The 20,795-nt window shown below is 44.5% G+C and overlaps 1 protein-coding gene across 2 annotated transcripts; it reads right to left on the reverse strand.

Moving 5' to 3' along the window:
* Positions 1 to 5,051: 5,051 nt before the first annotated feature.
* Positions 5,052 to 18,888, reverse strand: vps37c (VPS37C subunit of ESCRT-I). 2 transcript variants are annotated; one of them, XM_086210350.1, is made up of 5 exons: positions 18,034 to 18,212; positions 17,826 to 17,935; positions 14,617 to 14,788; positions 14,335 to 14,417; positions 5,052 to 9,740 (listed from the first exon to the last, which is right to left on the reverse strand). In XM_086210350.1, the coding sequence occupies exons 1-5, from the start codon at positions 18,059 to 18,061 to the stop codon at positions 9,030 to 9,032; spliced, it is 1,104 nt and encodes a 367-aa protein (XP_086066476.1). In that variant the 5' UTR covers positions 18,062 to 18,212; the 3' UTR covers positions 5,052 to 9,029. The 2 variants fall into 2 exon arrangements, with proteins under 2 accessions (XP_086066476.1, XP_086066477.1); XM_086210351.1 differs by lacking the exon at positions 18,034 to 18,212 and adding an exon at positions 18,295 to 18,888 and having other exon boundaries at positions 5,053 to 9,740.
* Positions 18,889 to 20,795: the final 1,907 nt, after the last annotated feature.

Raw genomic sequence — 20,795 nt, forward strand, 5'->3', positions numbered from 1 at the left:
TATGTGTTGGCCCTGCCATGGACTGGTGACCTTGTCAGTATGTTCTTTCACCCCTCTTTAAAACCTTCTGTCCTCCCTGGCTAGAACGCGCACCTTGTGGTCTTCAAAGGAGTGCCCCGACTCCTTGAGGTGGAGGTGGACTGCTGAGTCCTGGCCTGTGGTTGTGGCCCTCCTGTGTTGCACCATGCACTTGTTCAGTGGTTGTTTTGTCTCCCCTGTACAGGTCAGAGCGCTCCTTGTTACAATGGACTGCATAAACATGACGTTGTTTGTGCCCTAGAACATTGTCTTTAGGATGGACAAGTTTGTTGCTGGGCTTAAAGTGTATGGGGATCTGATGTGTGTTAAAGATCCTTCTGAGTTTGTCTGAAACAGAACTAGGGGTGATCCGAACCCTCAAACACCGAGCACAGAATATCCCTTTAAAACAGATGGGAAAAGAAGGGAACACAACCACAGCCACTCGGCTCTCCAAACTGGGCTTTCATTAAAACTGCCAAGAAGCCCAGGGAGGAGAAGAAAGATGAAGCCCAGAAGAAGAGCGTTGTCACACCGTATGTGGCAAAGTATAAATATAAATATATATATTACATATATATATATATATATATATATATATATTACTGTATGGTAACAGTATATATGTGTGTACTATACATGTATATAAACTGAGTAAAAGTGAGCATCAACATGGATGTTAACTGTGTAAATCTAAGAAATTTTTGTGGATGGTAACTGTGAGTACTATACTTATATATTAACTGTGTAACTGTGAGTACTATATGTGTATATTAACGGTGTAACTGTGAGTACTATATGTGTATATGAGCTGTGTAACTATGAGTATAATACGTGTATGTTAACTGTGTAACTATGAGTACTGTAGATGTATGGTAACTTTGTAACTGTAAGTAAGGGAACTGTGAGTACTCCACGTGTATGGTCACTGTGTAATATGTAGTATAGTTTTGATTGTACTTTGCCCGTGCAGCTGTGGTACTGATAGTTCTACTACCTCTCTCAGGAGAACATCGTTGTGCGTGCTGCACTGACGTTAGGAGGAGTGTGTAGTTGAAGGTAAGACCCTCCTGCGTATCCCCTTGTACTTTATAACTAGATTCCATACAATGCACTTCACATTATAGAGGCTTTCTTCTTTTCTAAATAGGATGGCATGATTTTAGTCAGATTCTGTACAATGTATCTCTACTTTGTAACTTATTTTGTATTTCAAATCTTGTTGTTTGTCTGGGTTACTGTGTGCTCCAAATTAGCTAAAATTTGCATGGCTTATTGTTCATTTGAGTCCCAATCATCAACGATAATTTCCTTAGCTACTAATGCTACCTGAGATCTTTTTTGTGGCTGAGGAACGTTCGAGAGGAGGAAGATGAAGGCAAATTTCACTGCAATAGTAAAATCTCTAAGTCCTGATGCCCTCCACATCTACCTGGGCCCACTATAATGACTGTGCCATTTCATCCAAGCGGAAGTTGTTCTGAATTGCGACTCCCACCCCAGCAGACTGATTAGACACCATTTCTGACCAGGAAGGCTCCAGAACCAATATGCTGGCTATAACACAGCTCAGCTCCTCATTGCTCATGGACGGTGTGTTGTGGGTCCATCCGCAGATAATGAACTAAGTGTGCAGGAAAACAAGTGCTTCACTTTGGTGTTCGTTATTCTAACAGACATTGCCACCACACTTCCATCGGCAGAACTCGGCACCCTTACATTAAGTAGTTATTTTTCATTTTTAGATTTTGCTGTGCACACTGAGAACCCTAAATTAAAGGGAAAAGTTTTTCTTGTCCCCTGGTGATGTCCTGCTCATGCATGGCTCACTTAACGCAAGGCATTTTTTTTTTGTAGAGTCTGTTTTTACCACCAGTTTGTCTCAAAGGGCTTCACATGGCATTACAACAACATCCTCTGCCCTTAGACCCTCACATCGACTAAGGAGAAACTCCATCGAAAACTTAACACCCCAACCCCATCCCAGCCAGATGCCTGTGCCGGTCTGACCCTGGGGCCCCTCAGGACAGATTGCAGGTGAATGCTGTGGCAAGCATTCACCATTCACCCCACTGCCACCAGCCAGCCTTTCAGTGAGTTCCACCCTCCACCAGGTTTCTGCCTGCTGCTGGATTCTGAGGCTTCACAGTCCCACCACAGAGCTGATCTCATGGGCATGGACTTGTTTGGCACCCTGAGCTTTTGGCTTCAGGACAACACCTGGTCCACCATACTGACAATTAGCTGACTTTGGAAAAGCCTGGGCCATGTCACAGCATGAAACCACCAGCCCCTCCTGGATACATCTCTCCAGATCACTTTGGTGTTGTCAAGTCCCCAACAGTTTTGGACCCACGTTTGATTGATGCAGATTGGAAAATGTCTGAGCGCCAATGCAGCGAAGGAGGATGGAGTTCTTGGCTCATCTGGAAGGGAGCCGAAGAAGCCACAGGTGAAGCCTGACAGGCAGCACAGTGACAAAATCAGGATGCGACACGAAGGTCGTGTGAAACCTGAGACGATGCGGGTTGCCTTTTTACACTGCAGGCGAGCCGAGCCGAGCCGCGAAACACCTGGGCTGCTTGGAGAGTTGGTTGACGCAGGTCGAAAGGCTGAGTTGACCCTTTCAGAGTGCCGAAGAATCCGTGTTGACCCGCTTTTTGGTGCAGTATGAAAGGGGCTTTAGAGACACTGATCATGAACTGCAGACCATTCTACTCACTGCAGGAGTTTTCCTCGTTTGTTCTGGCCAGTGTTTACATCCCACCCCAGGCCTGTGTAACAGAGGCAATACAACAGCTCGCTGGCCAGATAACAGACGTGGACAAAAACCACTCCCTCATCATTGTTCTGGGGGATTTCAAAAGTGCAAACCTCACCCAAGAACTCCCAAAATACAGGCAGTATATTAAATGTCCCACCAGGGACACAAACACACTGGACCACTGCTACACAGTGTTAAAGGACGCTTATTGTGCTGTCCCCCATGCAGGTTTAGGACTCTTTGACCACTGTCTGCTCCATCTCATCCCGACCTATGGCAGAAATTAAAAGCTTCTCAGCCTTCTGTAAGAACTGAGAGGAAATGGACAGAGGAGTCAAAGCTGGAGTTACAAGCCTCTGTCTGAGTTCAATGCCAAGTTAGACAGAAAGTCAGGGAGTTCTTCTAAGAACTCAGAATAAGGTGCAGGAGGACGGTACACCACAGCAAGTAAGAGTGGTTTCTCTGCTTTCCAGTCTGGGAGGGAGAAGCTGACAGTCAGGCTCTCAAATGAGTTAATGAACTGTTAGGTGGAGGGTTAATGAGCAAATTTGACTGATAGATTGCAGCTCCTCCTCCTCTGCCAGTGGTGCGAGGTACATGGTAGTGAATGTAACCAGGAGGGGAAGATTCATTCAAACTAACACACTCATCTTGCTGCTCCCAGGTTTCAGTGAGTGCTAATACACCAATCTGATAATTAGTAATTAAGTCGTTCACTAGGAGAGACTTGGATGGGAGAGATCGAATATTTAGCAAACCACATTTAATAGTTTTACTGGGTTGGTTTGCTGGAGCAGTGGTTTTAATTTTAACTAAGTTGCTATAAGTTCCTCCTCCAGATTTGGGTGCAGCCTTATACAGCCTCGGGGCAGACACAGTTTCTATAGGCTGGGTGGGTGACAACACCAAGGAACCAGCAGAGGGCGTGCTAACCTGCAGCTCTGCCTGCTGGTCTGAACTCTGGGTGCTTGTCAGGGATTAGTATTGCTAACAAACTGGCCTCTGTTCCTAGATAAGAGAGATGCACCATCCAAAGTAGGATGGACGCCATCTCTCCCAATCAGACCAGGCTTTCCCCAGAGGAGCTCCAATTGTCTGTGAGCCACGTTGTTACCTCAGCACCACCTGGACATCCAGCGATGGAATGAACACATGCGGCTAAACATGTCGTCACTCGCTAAATTGGGCAGCGGGCCAGAGAAAACTACGGTTAAAGAGCACTGTTCGTCAAAACCAGCAAACACAGGGACAGTTTCTTTCCGCAGGCTGTTGCCCTGAAGTCTTAACAGTCACAGAGTCAGAAGAACCACGACACTAAGAACACCTCCTACGCACATTCGCACCACTTCACTCCCCATTATGGTTGCACTACTCATTCATATACACACTTATTTACTTATTTATATGTTGTATATAGGTTGGCTTGTATATACTGCTCTAGTAATTTGATATCTTTATTTTTATTTATATCTTATTATATTATCTTTATTTTATACAAACCTTTCCATAACTTTTTTTCTTTTCAAAGACAGCTTAGTAAACTGGAGTCAGATTCCTTGTTTGTGTTACAAACTTGGCCAGTAAAGCTGATTCTGATTCTCAGGTCAGGGTGCACAAGTACCCACTGCCCACAGCAGAAGAAGTCACAGCGAAACTTCATGGCTCCTTTGTGTTCTCCAAAACTGACCTTCACTCAGGAAAGCTGCAGGTCCAACTGCATCCCACCAGACACAAACTCGCAGCTTTCATGACTCACATCAGGGTCTTCTGCTGCATCTGCGGCGGTGCCATCAGTGCAGCCCACAGCTGCTTCCAGATTATAGCACACAGTGTGGACAGGTCCCTGGATGATATTGTGATGTGACACCGTCTCCACGGGGTCTGACAATATATATATCTATAGATATATATATATAGATATATATATCTATATATATATATATATATATATATATATAGATAGATATATATATATAGATATATATATCTATATATATATATATATATAGATATATATCTATATATATCTATATCTCTATATATAGTATATATATATATAGATAGATAGATAGATAGATAGATATATAAATATATATATACACACACACACACACTGTATATATATATGTGTGTATGTGTATATGCATGTATATATGTTCATATATAAAAACATATATACACATATTTATATCTATCTGTATATATCTATATATGTGCAACTGAGTCCAGTCTCCAGACCTGTACGTCCTCTGCCCTCTCCTGATCTATCTATCCATCTATATAAATCTATCTATATATCTATATCTATATCTGTATCTATATACACACACACAATACAAGGACTACAGTGAGTCTGACACATGAGGTCACGCTGACTAATGTTCACTTTAATGCAGTTGAAGATGTAGACATGACTAAACTTCTAATGAGGGTCAAGATCCGGCAGTGAAGGGGGACTGCTCCATAAAACTGAATGATAAAGACACCTGACAGTTGTCCCTCCACCAGTGAGCTGTGGCTGTGGAGCAACACTCGTGCTACGCTACAGAGGCTTTTCCCAAACTTCGAACCCAAGTTGTCTGCGTACTAAGAACCGATTGGAGAGGTTCCATTCCATAGCCATAAACAATAAAAAGCCATTGGTGACACTTGAGGAGGCTTATTAGACTGAAACCACAAATAAACATCCATTCATACAAACATACATGAGAACTCCCAGAACAGGTCTTTTCCAAAGCTTGCCTTGATTTTATTAATTTTTCCCAGCTCACTGACTGCAGTGTCAAACTCCTGCTTAAACAAAGTCAAATTATTTTGTTTTCTTCAGCAAGTGTTGGATGCTGCTGACATCTCTGCATTTTAGGACCGAGTGAAGCAATCAGAGCGAATTAAAGGACAGAAATGGACGCAGACATCCAAATGTCAGTAGCTTACTGACTAGGAAAATAAACCAGGATATATACAAATAATATAAAAACAATGATATAGTTTTCCTTTTGTTTTTCCTTGGCAGCCATGATGGTCTGGTAGATATTGACGTCAGCCACTGGACGCCACAGAAACTGACCTGAAGACACACGAGTGTCTCCAGAGGTTCAGGCAGCTGTTACAACTTCACCTAACTTCTTAGTGACATGAAAAAATACAAGAAAACCAAAGAAATCGTTGGTGGAGTCTGTGGTTAAAATACGCAGCATCAGGACATCAAAACGAGCTGTACAGGACTCTCCTGACCGTGGAGGCCAGCCTGCTGTCGCACCACCACGAGCGCACAACTACCTTCAACTTCTGTTACACTCCTCTGTGGTTTCAGTGAAGCTCCCGTCCATCATTCCCTTTTCTCAGGGAGAGAAAAAATATAAAAGAAGAAAAACATTCATCTGACAGTATTTTAGACCGACTGTCCCAATGAGAGCCAAGTTATGGCAGTGTGCTGAACATCCAACAGGCAGACTGTGTCCCAATAAGCAAGAGCCTCGGATCCCAAACTTCCTGCTGCGTCTCTGCTCAGGGATGCAAACACCATGGATCCATTTGATTTCACAGACAAGTGACAGCGATGGAGGGTAACGTGGTGTGTAAATACAAATTTGAAGTACTTTTGGTTTTATGTCATTTAGCCACATTCTACAACTGTCTGAGAGCGTCTGCTGCTGCACAATTAACTTTTGAATCGTCAACTACTCTGATAGTCCTTTGGAGTACAAGTAGTCGTGACACATGACCCAGATGTGACAGGAGGATTCATCTTTGTGATCACACTTGGAGTTTTCATTCAACCTTTAATATTTCCAACAGAGTGCCATTGTGATATGAGGACGAGTACTCAAGCAGAGGACGTGACTGGATCCACCACGCCTGCTGATTCTCCCTCAGCTTGGGTCATTTTCCCTGTGTGTGGTGTTTGACAAGGAACATGTGATGAGAACCGTCATCTGCAGATCAATAAGATGCAATCAGTAGTTTGTTTACTCCACAAAAAGAAAGCGCACAATCTTCAACAGAAGTTTGAGCAGGGTTACTATGCCAACGAGCCACGCCCACACAGCAGGGCGAATTCACCAGAGACGATCTCGTCTGCGGTCCCTGCATCAGGCTGATGAGCAGCCCGAGTCGGTCTGGGCAGGTGAAGCAGCTCGCCAACAACACACCAGCAATTTCAAAGAGGGATTCATGCTCAGAGGTGATAGGTTTGCATCCCTGGACTAAATCGCAGCTGGAAGGAACTTTTAGACCCAACAACATCAGGTGAATGGATAAATCATCTAACTACATTTTAGGAGGTGACAAAATAAAGAATTATAAAGTCAATTTAAAGGCATTTTTATGATAAGTTAAATTTGAAGGATTTTTTTGTGATACACTGGTTTAGCAGATATTCCAAATACAAATTTACAGATGTAGTATCACCTTCTCAACAATACTCATCGGCTACATACAACGCATTTGATTCCATTAACACAGAAATAATCACCAACCTATATAGTGTAAGTGTGTAACTCCATTCAAATATACACACCACATGTATTCTCACTGAAAGCATAAATTTAAAGAAATAAAACTATTTTCATCCGGTAATCATCATGAAGCATCAGTTCTCATTCAAAGAGCAGATGTGATGGAGAAGAAATAAGGATGGAGGAGGAAGAAGTGATGGAACAGCAGTTTGGAGGAGAGATGGAGAACACGTTGAAGTCACACTGAGAATTCAAGGTCTGCCTACAGGACTGAAGGGCTCCCAACTCCCCCAAACCTCCATCGAATCGCCTACAAGTCCAGGCTCTAACCTGCATGATCATGAAGACTTCTGGTTCCCTGAAATACTCTGTAGTCTGCTCAAATGCTCAGCATTAAATGAACATTAAGACAGTTTTTGGATTACTTTATGTGGGAATTTGAACAAATTACAAATTAAGCAAATTTATGGCACTGAGCCACTGAAACAGGTATTGTACCGGCACCTTGTAGCTTTGTGTGTTCAGCACAAGAAGGTGGTCTCCTTCACTGACACGTCTGATAGACACACTACTGCAGTGCCACTACTCACCTATTGCTTAGCATACAAACATGCTAACAGGTACTTTCACAATATTAATTCATAAACACAAAAAGGCTTTTCTAGGAAGTCCACTTTGGTCCTCAAGAGGTGATGGTGAGTCACTGTAACGGCTCGCATCCACCAAGTTCTCTAGGGCTCTAGACCCAGAGAAGTGAATCACTCGAGTGCAAAGGAGCAGGAGCTGTGACAACTAGACCAGAAGAGAGGTACGCCTCACCATACCTCACTGTTGATCTAGATACTGAGCTCTTGACCTGGGTACAGTCCATCACTCTAGCTTGAGGGAGCAAGCCCAGACCAGCCTGGGACCATAGACCACTGACATGTACATTGGAGGGTTCACTCTCACTCTCATGCCAAGGAAGTTATTACGTCCTTTAGGTGACAGGCTGTGTTGTGGACGCTACCGTCCTCATACTACAAAACTGAATGAAGCTGGGCTGATCTCAGGCTCAAGACTGCTGAGGCTGATTGTGGGATTTGCAGCCAAGACAACCTCTTTGTTGCTTGGTCAGAGATGGGTAGACAATAAAGGACAACTGAAACCAGGCTGATGATTTCCTCTAAACCATGCATCTCAAATTAACTTAAGAGATTAACTTTTCTTCTTTTCAACTAAATTCAGTGAATGGGCCAGAAGATGACGACACTAGACCGGGACGCATTAGATCAGGAGGTCTGGTTCTCTCAGACAGCTCCTGGTGGAACAATTTTACACATACACATTTATCCCATGTTTAGTCATAAGAGGAGTGCACTTGTGTGTTCATGACAACCAATTGCCAAACAGCAACACACACACACACACACACACACACACACACACACACACACAGAAACTTGCAATGGGAAGTAGGGATTGATGGAGAGCCAGGTACAAGTGTTTCACCTCTTAAACACAGTGCAACAACCTGAGACTAGTGAGGGAGAGTTGGTGGGTGACAAAGGAGGACAAGGAAAGAGGAAAGACTGTTAGAGAGAGAGATAAAGACAAGTAGTGCAAGAAAAATAAGAAAAGCAAGAGACCTACAGAACCAGAACATCTGGGACAATGGGAGAAAGGAGAGGTTTAAACTGTGGAAAAACAAGAGGAGGGAGGATTATCTGGACAAGAAGACTGGGAGGAAGGAGGAGACAGAAGGGAAGGAAAGAATAAAGAAGAATTCAGAGAGAGGAGCAGTAGTGCTTTCAGGAGTACGGCTGTGGGACTCCATATCCTGGTCTGTAGATGGGTCTCCCTGTTGGTGACTGAGAGCTGGAGTAGGTAGACCCGGAGGGGTAGCTGTAGCCACCGTAGCTGTAGGAGGCTGGATAGGGTGCAGGGCCACTCTGGGGGTGGCTGGGGGTGTACTGGCCAAATGCTGAGCCAGGGTTTGGGACAGGGAAGGAGGGCTGGGTTGGGTAAGGGCAGGCAGTTGAAACTGGAGCCCTGAAAGCAGGCCTGGAACTGCTGTAGCTCCCTCCAGGGGTGAAAGGTGATCCAGAACCTGGGTACGGAGGGAACTGCGAAGAGGGGATTGCTGGGCCAGAGCCTACTGCCACCGCCGCAACAGCCAAGGGAGGATTGGGGGGAGAGACAGGGTAGGGGGTGTAGGGGAGGCCGGAGGAGGCCCCAGCACATGAAGGGACAGGCTGTGAGGCATTTTGGTAGATGGAGGACTGAGGTTTGGCATTAGGCTGCTGATTTGTTGTGGTTGCTGTTGGAGTAGCGTCGGGGTCCTGGCAGATGCTTGTTGACGATGTTACGGCGGTAGGATTGCTCTCGTCCCTCTGTCGCAGGATCTCCTGGAGTTTCTCTATTCGCACACGTCTCTTGTGAGCAAGGGAGCGCAGTGAGAGGAAGCGGTCGAGGAAGGAGTCCAATGACAGTGAGCCCTCCAGAAACACATCAGCTAGAGCCTGCAGACAGACATAGACAGCTTTTTTTTTTTTTACAACTACTACAAATACAACTACTACAAATACAGCTACTACACTGCAACTATCAATCGCCCTGAAACTGGATCCTCAAAATACATGTTGACTAGGATAAGTAATTGATAAGTTTTTAATCAATATTGATGCCATTGTCAATTCCACCTATCAATTCAATTCCTTATTAAATCCCTTATTGATTTCTGAGTAGTTCATTGAGTGGCAAAAAAGGAGTTCTACACAATCTTCTGCAGCACAAGCAAAACTTTGATTCTTTCTCGAATTGGAACTTACTGAACACCTTCACAGGTTAGTAGAGAGAAAAATTAATTAGACTGATAAAACAAGTAATAAAAATCAAGACTAGACATTTAACACTTGAACATGCTAAATTACAGCTGAACACTCCTTTTCAAAAAAGGATATTGTAAATGCAGTAATAGTGGATATACACAAGTACGCTTTAAAAAAACAGTCATGTAGCTTGTAGGCCAAGATAACCTTTTTTTTTAAATGTACACATTGACTTAACTTACTGTAAGCATAAACCATCCCTCCATGTTTTCCCTCTTCTCCTGTTGAGGGTGGTGGGGGTGGAGCCTATCCCAGCAGCCTTCCCCCTGGACAGGTCACCAGTCCATGGCAGGGCCAACACATAGAGACAGACAACCATTGGCTCTCCCAGCCACGCCTACGGTCAATTTAGAGTCTGGATTAACCTGGTCCCTCTTGATGTCTTTGGACTGTGGAGGAAGCTGGAGTACCAGAGAGAACCCAGCAGGAACAGGGAGAACATGGAGACTCACCCAGAAAGACCCCGTGCTGCAGCCGGGGCTCCACCCACAACCTTCTTGCTGGGGGGCCACAGGGAGGAACACTGCTCCACCGGGCCGCCTGAGCCTGAGCCCACTGATACAAAAACCCCCAATACACAGAAACCTGGAACCTCCTTGCTGTGAGGCCAGAGTGATGACCACTGCTCTACCGCACCACCTACACTTAAATCAAATGTCAGTAAATTATAGTTTAACGCTCCTTTTCTAGAAAGGAATATAACTAGAAACCCTTAATAATAGACAGTCATCTATCCTCTCCTCATTCCACCTCGCTCCCTGAGCAGCAAGCGTGAAAGGGTAACATGAACCGATATGGGGGAGCCAGCTGCCTGGGAGCTATCGTCATCTGAAATGCATGAAACTAGAAAATATCTGTATGTAGCTCGGTTTTATTAATAAAAAAACTGAGCATCCTGCTTGCAGTTGCAGGCGACACTGTGCTCATGCAGGATATTTAATGTGAACGCTACCGTCATCACCAGAGGAGCTTGCTTGGCCAGCAACATGAGCACCTGTAGGCAGGCAGTCAAACACATGGCATTCTTGTAATTTAACACCGTGCCTGGTGGACAAATACTTCTGCTTGTTGCTGATACTCCCACCTTTTGCACGATATCGCAGCATTGCACTGAGTGCATATGGCAGCACTGTCATCGCGTAACGTGAAATGGAGCCAGACTTTAGATCGCTTCTTCCTCTCCATGATGCTGCTAAAGATGGTGGATAAGGATGTGATCCTGCTGCCTCATGTACTCTGATTTGTCGCAGAGTGTGACGCAACGTACTGAAATACAAAATTTCTGGTAAACTGGAAAATGTACTGCAGCGAAATGAGAGATTTGTTAAGAAGAGTTGCTAACATTGGAAGCGTACAATTCCGATGGAACTGGTTAGATGGAACCGGCTCTGAGTCAGAATCAGTTATCAATTCCCACCCTACCCACCAAACATCGGACGTCAGAGAGACGTGCAGATCAAGTCAGTATTGGGTCGGTCCGTCGAAGACCACATCTAGACGTCAGTGCGATGTGCAAGATAGGCTAGAAATTTCGCCGTCTAAATTGGACCTTTTTTAGACGTCATAATGACGTTCAGAATTAGCAGCTAACCTGTAACTGCATGGTGACTTCAGCCTTCAGCTAAACACAGGTTAACCAGTAACTATTTTGAGAAGAAGTGCCGGAGAAAAAGTCAGAGAGAAGAGAAGGTTTAACTGGGAATTGCCCAGTTGAACATTGTTACTGTCGTTTGTCATGCTAATGAAGTGTTACGCTGTAATCTGTGGGTGTTTGCATTATTCTATGATACGTTTGTCACAATTATTTTTCATAGACAAATTATAGCCATCCTGCACATCAAATTTATGAGTATTAAACAATCTAGCAAATTCAAGTTACAACTGTAGAAAAGAATCCTTCCAAAGTATAAGGGGGACAGAGAAATGTAGTAGTGTCTGACACAGTAACTCGTCTCTCTAGCCGCTGAAAATGTCCTGGAAAATAATTTCAGGGAAAGAGTGGGAACCCTGAATGACTGAACCCCCATTCAATGATATTTTTCTGATATTACAAGTTAGCAACACACTATGGGCTGAGGTTGGCTCCTCTTCTCTCTGCCATGACTTTTTACTTTCTTTTGTCTTATTTCATCCACGCGCAGTACTTTGCTTAGGCTGTAGCTGTCCTTTGAATTGCTGTATAAATATAATCTTAGATTAAGACGGAGGTGGATGGATTAAAATGGAAGAATACCTGGGGGAACTGAACATTTTTGCTTGTTGAATTAATATACCAAACATATCACTCAAATGTATGTGATTCAGTCATAGGCTCCTTAGTAATGGCTTGATGGCCCAATTTAACCTTAAAAGGAAGGGAAAAAGAAAAGATGGCCTTTGAGAAGACGAGGAGCTACACGGAAGTGTTAGGCCAGACCATTCAGAATTTCATGTTGTCAGAGAAAAAAAGTCAATCTTTAATCCTTTAAAATTGACTAAACATGTTCTGTTTGAATAAAGAGAAATGGTGAGTATGCAGATTTTTACTTTTCCTCTAGATGCTGTCATGAAGGCTCAGGCCAATGCCACGGGGGGGGGGGGGGGGGGGTATAAAACAGCACATTGTGGACCAGCATGCGCCAGCAAGAAGGGAGGGGGGGCAGTGAATTAAAATGTGAATAGTTGTTAAAAGGTTATTAGTTGTAAACAGTTCTAGTTAGTTGTAAGTAGTTTGTGTAAATATTTGTAAATAGTTTGTTAATAGTCAGGCAGCCCAATGCAGCAGTGGACCTCACTGTGGCCCCCCATCAAGAAGGTTGTGGGTGGAGCCCCGGCTGCAGCACGGGGTCTTTCTGGGTGAGTCTCCATGTTCTCCCTGTTCCTGCTGGGTTCTCTCTGGTACTCCAGCTTCCTCCACAGTCCAAAGACATCAAGAGGGACCAGGTTAATCCAGACTCTAAATTGACCGTAGGCGTGGCTGGGAGAGCCAATGGTTGTCTGTCTCTATGTGTTGGCCCTGCCATGGACTGGTGACCTGTCCAGGGGGAAGGCTGCTGGGATAGGCTCCATCCCCACCACCCTCAACAGGAGAAGAGGGGGAACATGGAGGGAGGGAGGGATGGATGATGGATGGATGGATGGATAGATTGATGGATGGATGATGGATGGATGGATGGATAGATTGATGGATGGAGGGATGGATGGATGGATGGATGGACATGTCAGCAGGTAGGATACTGCAGCTCTTACCTCCATCACCAATGGCCCTTTATTTGACCAATGGCTTCTATTTATTTTTCCCTGGTGTGGGATTAATAAAGTATTCTTATTCACCATACATAAATGGAATAGCAACAATTTCTGAACTTTGATGATGACAAAACTTAATCTTGTTTGCCAGCCCCAAAAACAGAGAAACGTCGTTCGATACTCTGGGTAAATGAACCTGGATTGAATCTGAGTTCACACGTCTTGGTGGTACCTGAAAATCAGTTTTTGAGGCCCCACATAACTCCCTAGATAGCTAACCCCCTAGTTAAATACATTACCTACTCCATAATTAGCTTACACCCTAGTTAGCTACATAACTAATTCATGAGTTAGCGAACTCCCTCGTTAGCTACATTACCAACTCCCTGGTTAGCAACTTCCCCTCAAGGACTCTGCTATCATTTGTTGCTGGCTTGTTGGAGGTTACCAGAAACAACAGGAAGGTCTTTTCACTCCAAGACTGCAGCTCATGATCCCAGCAGGCATCAGCGAGCAGCTAAGACAACGAAAACTTATTTCTTGACTTAAGCTTTGTTCTCACTATGCCCTTGTTCTCCGCTGTCTTTCTTTTAAGGCACTTTGTCATTTTATGCCACAAGTTCACATTTTCATCATGATTGATTTTCATTTCCATCCTGTGACATGCATTTGTTCCGTTCTCATTCGTATATTGTCTTTTGTGTTTTTGATGCTCTTTAAGCTGTTTTTGTATAAATGTTGTTTTGACATTTCACCTCACAGAAGAGCTTTGATATTGATGTTCTATTAGCTAACGCATGAAAATATAACCAGCAGTTCAACTGGTACCCATTCTGTCACAGAGAAATTAATTTTTATCATGAAAACAAAAATATCTCTTTCTTAAAACACGTTGGTGAATTAAGTTTAAAATTTTCAGATTTAAGGTGGAACTTGCCAATCATGGTCATCATAAGAATAGAAATTTGCACATGTATTTGAAGAGTGGTGCACCTACCTCTGACTCTGCCTCTGTTTTGCTGCCCTCTGACTGTAGTCTGGAGAACAACGCCTCTGGAGACACCTGACCCACGATCCCATCTGTGGAGAAACAGAGAGGGAGGAGACACACACACACACACACACACACACACACACACACACACACACACACACACACACACACACACACACACATACACACACACGCAACTACTGGATCACTTCCCCTTGATGGCGTGTTAAGAGACTGATGACTAATCTTTACTACAGGTCCCAACCCCCCGTGGCAGCCTTCTACCTCTCACGGAGCAGTGTTGTCTGTACGTTTCACGGACAGCCTCCAGCTGACTGTATCTCTTCACCAGCACCTCCTTCTGGGACTCGAGGCGGGGCTTCATGTCCAGGTTTTGCTCTGCAAGGCTGCGATTTGATGCCAATGCCATCTCTCTCTCCAGCTGGATGTTCTGGATCTGAGCAGGAAAGAACATCACTTTCCATCAAGTACACAAGTATGATGATGATTTGACCTTTTGCTGAAGCTCAGAAGGGGCAGGCGAACAACAAAGCTCGTTCTATGTTTGATGTTATCAGCACTGGCTACACACACGCACACTCTGCCATGATAGTGGACATGATTGTGGTAAAGCATGTTGACATATCTTGAAAAGTGAGCTTCCTTTGTTGTACAGTGTTAGTACTGCAGTATTACAGTGTTAGTACTGCAGTATTACAGTGTTAGTACTGCAGTATTACAGTGTTAGTACTGAAGTATTACAGTGTTAGTACTGCAGTGTTACAGTGTTAGTACTGAAGTATTACAGTGTTAGTGCTGCAGTATTACAGTTAGTACTGCAGTATTACAGTGTTAGTACTGCAGTATTACAGTGTTAGTACTGCAGTATTACAGTGTTAGTACTGCAGTAATACAGTGTTAGTACTGCAGTATTACAGTTAGTACTGCAGTAATACAGTGTTAGTACTGCAGTATTACAGTTAGTACTGCAGTATTACAGTGTTAGTACTGCAGTAATACACTGTTAGTACTGCAGTATTACAGTTAGTACTGCAGTATTACAGTGTTAGTACTGCAGTGTTACAGTTAGTACTGACGTATTACAGTGTTAGTACTGACGTATTACAGTGTTAGTACTGCAGTAATACAGTGTTAGTACTGCAGTATTACAGTGTTAGTACTGCAGTATTACAGTGTTAGTCCTGCAGTAATACAGTGTTAGTCCTGCAGTAATACAGTGTTAGTACTGAAGTATTACAGTGTTAGTCCTGCAGTAATACAGTGTTAGTACATAAGTATTACAGTGTTAGTACTGCAGTATTACAGTGTTAGTACATAAGTATTACAGTGTTAGTACTGCAGTATTACAGTGTTAGTACTGCAGTAATAGTGTTAGTACTGCAGTATTACAGTGTTAGTACTGCAGTAATAGTGTTAGTACTGCAGTATTACAGTGTTAGTACTGCAGTAATACACTGTTAGTACTGCAGTATTACAGTTAGTACTGCAGTGTTACAGTGTTAGTACTGCAGTATTACAGTGTTAGTACTGCAGTATTACAGTGTTAGTACTGAAGTATTACAGTGTTAGTACTGACGTATTACAGTGTTAGTACTGCAGTAATACAGTGTTAGTACTGCAGTATTACAGTGTTAGTACTGCAGTATTACAGTGTTAGTCCTGCAGTAATACAGTGTTAGTACTGAAGTATTACAGTGTTAGTACTGCAGTAATACAGTGTTAGTGTTGTCGTCATGCTGTGCTGCCAGCCTTTCCCTGCAGCCTTAGGACTTGAATAGTGATGGATGCTGCATCGGTACGTCCAAAGGCCCCTGAGAGGGTTCCCTGCCCGTCTGCTCTTCATATTCTGCAGGTTTGAGCAGGGCATTGTTTGGCCTGACTCTTGGGTTCTCACCTCCACCTGCTTGGACCATTCCTGTCAGGGAGGAGCTACATGCACATCTGTCAACACGTTTTCTTCAAACTATTGAAGAGGTCACATATCATACTTTTGGAGAGATTCCTTTCCTTTGGTGCATTACAGAGCTCTTAGCATGTGCATTGAGACCTGCTTCCCTACGCACCCAAAAATTGAAAGGAGCAGATTTATCAAGGCTACATGCAGGACTAGCGGGTCCTCTGACACACATGCAGTGTGAGGAGAGATGTCAGTAGAGTCATAAAACTAATTATCAGTGCATTTCAAGGACTTTTAAATGTCAGTGATTGGCTAAATGTTTTGAAGCTAAGCCTTCCTCCACCCTGCTCCCTTGCGCTCCGAACCACGCCGTTTGACACATGAGCTGCATTTTTAATCTTGCTTCTTATGTTGTTGTTTCTTCTTTAACAGTTTATTAAATACAGCTGTAGTGTGCTTTTGGATGTGCCATGTGGGCTTACAGCTGTCCTGATTTATATTCATGGTTTTGGGAGGAAGAAATATTTGTTGTCATTTTATACAGATACACCAGATATCGTGCGAATTTCAGCCTTTGTCTGGGAAGCAGAGATTGGTGCACGCAGCATGCATGCACCAAGTCCAGATGTTCTGCCTCGGTCCAGATGATTTCACCTCACATTCAAACCTTCCATGGGGGGAGCAGGAAAGCCACACAGGCTCACCACTGAGCCACGGTCCTGGGTGATGGTCCTCTAAAATGCCTGCAAATAAACTTGACCCGAGGACTTTTTCTGTCAGCAGAGGCTTTTCATGTGAAACGAAGAGGTGAGGAAAAGGACACAAGCAGCACAAATGGCTGCACACTGGAGCACATCGATGGCAAGATACTGTACAAATACACAGTAACATCTGGTTTTCTTTTTCTTGCAGCGTTAGAGCTGACCTCCAACAGAAAAAGAGAAATCACATTTCAAAAATGGTATTATTAAATGGAAATTACAGGACATGTCTCATTTAAACTGTCTGCCTTACATAAAACTGCAAAAGCACTAAAGTTCTGCACATGGAGGCCATGACTGATTAGCTGAGAGCAGTAGTCATGTGACAAGAGTGGCTCAACTACAGGCTGCAGGCTGTGAAAAAACTGGTAATGATGTAAAAACACACAGCTCACTGGGCGTCAGTAGGTTTCCTCGACTGTCAATTACATGTATGGGCACAGCTGGCTGCACACAGTCTGTCATTTATTTGAGGAAAGCGACGTGAGGTTATTTATTTTGTGTGAAGGATCTGTGGCACCAAGTTGTGTGTCACATTGCCCAGAAGACATTTATCATTGCTCCTACTTGCAGCCATGCTTGTGCTGTTTTTTCCATGGCGTTGCAGGACCTTAATAGAAATAAAGAGCTCTGACTGGAGTAAAACTGCTCAGGTGTTGGATGACTCAACTCCAGCCCTCATGGTCTTGACCACTTGCCCGGTTTTTGACACTGGCTTTGTCTCAAACCCTGCAAATGCCCCATATTCTCAGCTCCTAGAAAGACACACCGTCACCACCATGAAGAAAGGAAACCACAGACTTGAAGGACTCTACCTCGTCGGACTCCAGAGCCATCGACTCCACCCTCTCCGGGTTGTCCAGGAGCTCCTGTAGCTCTGATTGGCTCAGGTCCTGGAGCTTCTCCATTTGATTTGCCAGGATGGCTGTCAATCACCAAGGAAGCAGGAAATTAAAATCGAAAATTGTTCAGAAAGTGAAAATGGACAATCAGAAAGCTGCCTAATACACTGATGTTCGCAACCTTCTCCATCTATTGACGAGGCAATCATGTCAGCTGACAGTCACAGCTGCTTCCTGGACAAGACGGCAGCCATCACTGTAGTCACTGGACATGTGCGGTCTAACAGTTCACCACCAATATCAGCTAACTTGCTAGCTAGCAAGATAATTCACACGGTAACATGTATCTGGTGACGTGACTGAAGGCCAAAACACCGAGGAGAAGTGGAGCTGAACACGGTGTCAGTGGGGCCAGAGAAGGCCGGCCGGGACTGGTACTTACACGGTGCTAGCAAACCAAACTAAGTGTGACACCGGCTGCTGGTGACATCCAACACCGCCGACCTGCTTCCACTGACAGGTGACGAGACACGTCCACCGGATCGCGACCTGCCCTCGTCCACCCCAGCGACGAGCTGTCCGGTGTGTTTGACGCACTTTGGTCGGGAAGGCAGCTAGCAGCTCGTGCGACGTCCAGCCTCACCAGACGGTTCCGGTTTTAGCGTTCGGATGACAACAACAGTCGGTATGATCGCAATGTCAGACTGAGCCACCGCCAACTTCCAGGGAAGCCCAGCGATTCGGCGTTCAGAAACGGGCCCAGAATGACGCCGCTCGGTCCCGACCTACGCCCTTCAACGTTGCTGTGTTCCGGCAATTCTTAGTTTGACCGACCGATGAATACAATCGAAAGACTATGTCGAAAAATATCAATATTTTTGTTAAAAAATGTAAAGTTTCTCTCCATACAGACAGAATCCGCCGCCATTTTGAGAACTCTCCACGATTCCAGATTAGCGGGGGTGTTCTCTCGAAGCCTTAAGAGTTTGGAACTTTATTTGGGGAACTCTAACGAGCCATGGTGTCACACTCAGTCCGGGTGCAGCGTTCGCTATCGTTACAGCTGAGAGGACAAACGTCGAGAGACCTGCTCTCCCTCCTCTGTCCCCTCCGCGGGGAGGGAAATGGTACGGTCCGGAGCTCAGCTGATAGAGGGGAAACCCCTGTGTGACGGTTGTTTCCATTTGTTTATCTTGTTGGTTTGATTTCGACACGAGCCGGACTTCATGTCGTCGTGGAGTTACGCTCCCGATGTGCTCGCAGCCTCCTGAAGTTTCGAAGAACAGAGGGCGTCAAGCTTTGCCTCCAACATAAAGTAAAAGCAGTGAGGCTGCAATAAACGAAAATAAAGACACAAACGCGCTGCTTGTCATGTCACAGCAGAGCTTTCTCAGCACACACGATGGCGGACATTAACAAGCAGCCAAGTCTGCTGGCGGGGGTGAAGGTGCTGCACGCAGGCTCGGTTCGTCTCCACTTGTCATGGCTTCAGGAACCTACACAGAGAACGTTTAACCTCCTGAGACCCCAACAAAATTAAGGAGGCTTCACATTACGAATAATAATGTTCCAACTGCAACATTCTGCTGATTTTTTTTTTTTTTTACATTTGCACTTGGTTATCTGACAGAGACAATACACAATAAATATGTCCCAGAAATAGCTAAAAGCTAATTTATCTGTAGTCCATAGGTTGAAGTCCGCAGAGGCACTCCAGTCTGATAATAAAATTCATGAAAACTCTCACCATGAGTTAAAACATGGACCAACTCTACATGTGGAAGTACAATACAAGCGTCATCCACTCACCTAACACACAACACAGCAGTTTCTGTTGGCTGAGTTTGTATTTGTGGTGCCAGGACTGCACCTCAGTCAGCTACTTTTCAAGAGAGGGTTTCAGTCTTTCAAGGTGCTGCAGCCTTCAAATCAGAAGGGTGTTGGCTCTATATTGTGCTGCCTTGCTTCATTCCTTCGACGTGTCTGGATTGATGGACTATTGTGTCCAGAAGCCGTGACCTGCTGTGACTTAAAGAAAGGAAGTTTTCAGGCTGTAGAAAGGACAGCCAGGTTGTCCCTCCACAGCTCTGTTAATTTGGCTTCATTCAGCAACACCTCTCGAAATTGGGGAGGATCCTGGAGCTTTGCCATGTGGCAACCAGGGAGGGACTTGACACAGTTGATAACAAGTCAAGTCCAGTCAGTTTTATTTGTGGCACCAAACCCCAACCAAAGTTCTGTCCTGACTCTGTCCAAGTAGAGCAGGTCCAGCACCTCCCTCCTTCAATGAACCTCCACCCAACAATTCTCCATCAGCAAGCACATCCTGCAACAGCAGCCACCAGAACCTTCCTTTACCAGCAGGAAGGTGGAGCAGATCCAGGATCAGTGGGGACGGACGTCTGCTTCGACTGGGTGGGGGATCAAGTGTAAAACATGAAAGACCAAGGAAAGTAGGCAAAAGTGAATCCAGGGATGGAAGTTGTGTTCATGGCTGTCCTGGTGACGACACACCAACAAGGCTGAAATGTCTTTAACCATGAAATTCACCCTTTCAGCACGGTGCCTCTCTCATGGGTCTGTGACATCACTGACTTTTCCTATAACCCAGGAATTCAGAGTCCTGACTAGACATTAAAAATTAAAGTGCTTCCTTTGACCTTCCGACACTATGCACTCTAAGAAGAGTTAAGTGAAAGCTTCTGCAGGGGGCAAACCTAACATAAGGCAACAACGGGCCTGGAGCGCATGGGAATTATGGCCATTTTTGTTGTCACTGGACCTTTGAGCTCCTGTCTCAGGAAGGTAAGACATGGAAAATTAGGGATGCATTTTTAAAAATATCAATATTTGTCCATTAGTTTTACTGATGTCTCTTCTTTTCAAATAAGAAGAAGTGATTAAGATTAAGGGCTTTTCCAAATCATTTGATCATTGCTAATG

This window comes from Aulostomus chinensis, chromosome 8 (genome assembly GCF_037954235.1).
Source record: "Aulostomus chinensis isolate RoL2024-O1b breed Wild chromosome 8, RoL_Achi_v1.0, whole genome shotgun sequence".
NCBI lineage: Eukaryota > Metazoa > Chordata > Actinopteri > Syngnathiformes > Aulostomidae > Aulostomus > Aulostomus chinensis.